The 2,258-nt window shown below is 57.8% G+C and overlaps 1 protein-coding gene across 1 annotated transcript in view; it reads left to right on the top strand.

Annotated features, from left to right (window-relative positions):
- Nucleotides 1-1,292, top strand: part of LRRC10B (leucine rich repeat containing 10B) — a 2,996-nt gene extending 1,704 nt beyond the window's left edge. The window contains exon 3 of the mRNA XM_008575801.1: nucleotides 40-1,292. Within this exon, the coding sequence (XP_008574023.1) occupies nucleotides 40-181 (142 nt within the window). The 3' untranslated portion in view covers nucleotides 182-1,292. The remainder of the gene's footprint in view (nucleotides 1-39) is intronic.
- The last annotated feature ends 966 nt before the right edge of the window (nucleotides 1,293-2,258 follow it).

The raw sequence follows: 2,258 nt of genomic DNA on the forward strand, positions 1-2,258 counted from the left end.
CGTCGAGCGCATGGCCGAGCGCGACGAGCCCACGCCCAGGCCGCCTCCCCGGCGCCCGGCGCGAGCCTTTGAGGACGAGGAGGAAGAGGACCTGCTCATAGGGAGCGCTGGCTCCCGGGCTCTGGGGCCCCCCGGAGGCAGCCTCCGCGCCCTGGAAGGCGCTCCAGGACTGGGCACCTGAGTCTGTGCTCTGGGTGATGGGCTTCTGCCATTCTGGAAGGGGAGGCTCTGGGAAGCTGTGGCTACCTAGGTCTGGTGGGCTCCGATTTGGGGCAGTGGAGGGGCCGCTTTGGGCCAGCTGCCCGGCACAGGCAGGCCTGGGGGCCATCTTCAGACACTTCTCGGTAGTAAGAAGACTGCTCCCTGGCTGATCTGTGGGCAGTCGTCAGACCAAGAAGTTTGGGCTCCAAGAAGAGGCACTGACAACACAGCAGAGGTGCCAGCTTCCTCTCCGGACCAGGGTCACCGCTGTCCATGGAATCGTCACTTCTCACTGAGCCTGGATGCCCAGGGCACCCACCACCTCCTTCCTCCTGCGGTTTGGATCTCGTGGGCCCACCCTGCCTGGTGCAAGAGCTGCTACCTCTGGGGTGGACTGTGTGCCCGTGAGGTAGAACTGCCCTTGGGAGGAGGGCCTGGCCCAGAGGTGCAAGTGCCAGCACAGAAGTGGGAAACTAAGATTGGGGCCCTAACACCTCAGCTGCCCTCACCCCTCCACCCGGGCTTGTGGAACATGCCTCCCTCCCCAGACCCCCTAAGATTTGTATGGGACACAGAAGGCAGGGTCTCCTCCCCTTCCTTTTCTTCTGTTCTCTTTTCCCAGCAAGTGCCTGAAATCTTGCTGGGAAAAGAGAGCTGTCCCTCCCCTTCCCCACAGCCTGAGCCTTCCAGCTGTCAAGTTTGAAAAGAAGCCACTGTGCCTCCAAGGCCTCCTGCACCGAAGAGAGGGGCTCTCTGCTCTGGGAAGCTGCTCCAGCTCCTCTCCCACTGCCTGCACTCTCCATTCCCTTAAATGGGCACAGCCAGGGTGGCTGGCACGGCGTGGTTCATGGGACGGGCACTATGTGCCTCCAATCCGTCACCGGGGACAACTTCCAGGGTGTGAGGAGACAGGCCTTGCTCTGCAGTTCCCAGGGCCAGATTGTTCCCATCCAAGCAATAACAGGAGGAGAGGGTCAGGGCCGAGGACACTCAGGGACACTGCCAGGGACAGGGGCCCCACATGGTAGTGTTTTCTTTAGGAAGAAAAAAAAAATGGCTGTAAACATAAATTATATTTCTTGGAGAAAGAATGTGCGTTTCCCACACTCCTGTTTATTTATAATCCCTGGAGCACTGGATCCTACTCCTGTGGGGTCCCTGGACTCCTTCTGGCACTACCCTGTCCCCGGCTCTGTGTCAGGCTGACCTGGCCAACTGTCGCGTTCTGTCTGTCTGGGGAACAAGTGCTCGTTGTCAGACAGAAATGGCTTTGGCCACTCGAGGCTAGTCTCCCGTCCTGCGGTATCTTGCTCCCTGGTCCCCTCCCTTGGTCCAGCTGTCGGTCTTTTCCAGCTTCATTCTCAGATTCCCGACTCTCAGCATGTGCTCAGATCCCCCTCGAGCTGGGCTGAGCTTTCTCTGTTCTTTCGCTGGTACTGCCTCTCCTCCTCCCTGTGACTACACTTGCCTCTCCCTATCTCTCTCCCATTTTCTTCTTTCTCACTCTTTTTGCTCAGTTTGGCATTACTTTCTCCCCTCATTGTTTGGGGGAAAGATGAAGATTTAAAGAAAGAAAGAAAATTGTAAAACCTCAAGCCTAGAGACCCATCTCCCAGGAGAAGATCTTGCCAAGCCTCCATCACCATGGCAACAGGGGCTGATGTCATACGGGGCCAGAAGGTCAGGCCCTGCCCAGCAGCCCTGCCGCTGCACTGGGCTGGGCTTGGATCTGGAGCAAGTCAGCTTGTAAATGAGAGAGAAGGCCTTGAACGGACAGAGGTGGTGTTGGGGTGGGGAAGATCGGAGGCTGCCTCCTTCCCAAGGAGGAGGAGAGATCTGGGGCTTGGCTGCAGACTTTATCCCTTTCAGGGCTCCCCCTGTTGAGGTCCCGTCAGCCCAGTGGGCCTTCCTGGGGTCTGGGAACTTGGAGGAAGGAATTTGAGAGATCAGATGGTCACTCAGGTGGGGTAGAAGCCGTGGCCAACCAGGAACTGCCCTCTTTTTTTTTTTTTTTTCCTTTTTGTCTTTTTTCGTGTCCGGCAACGGACCGCAACCCT

This window comes from Galeopterus variegatus, unplaced genomic scaffold (assembly GCF_000696425.1).
Source record: "Galeopterus variegatus unplaced genomic scaffold, G_variegatus-3.0.2 Scaffold1239, whole genome shotgun sequence".
Taxonomy (NCBI): Eukaryota; Metazoa; Chordata; class Mammalia; order Dermoptera; family Cynocephalidae; genus Galeopterus; species Galeopterus variegatus.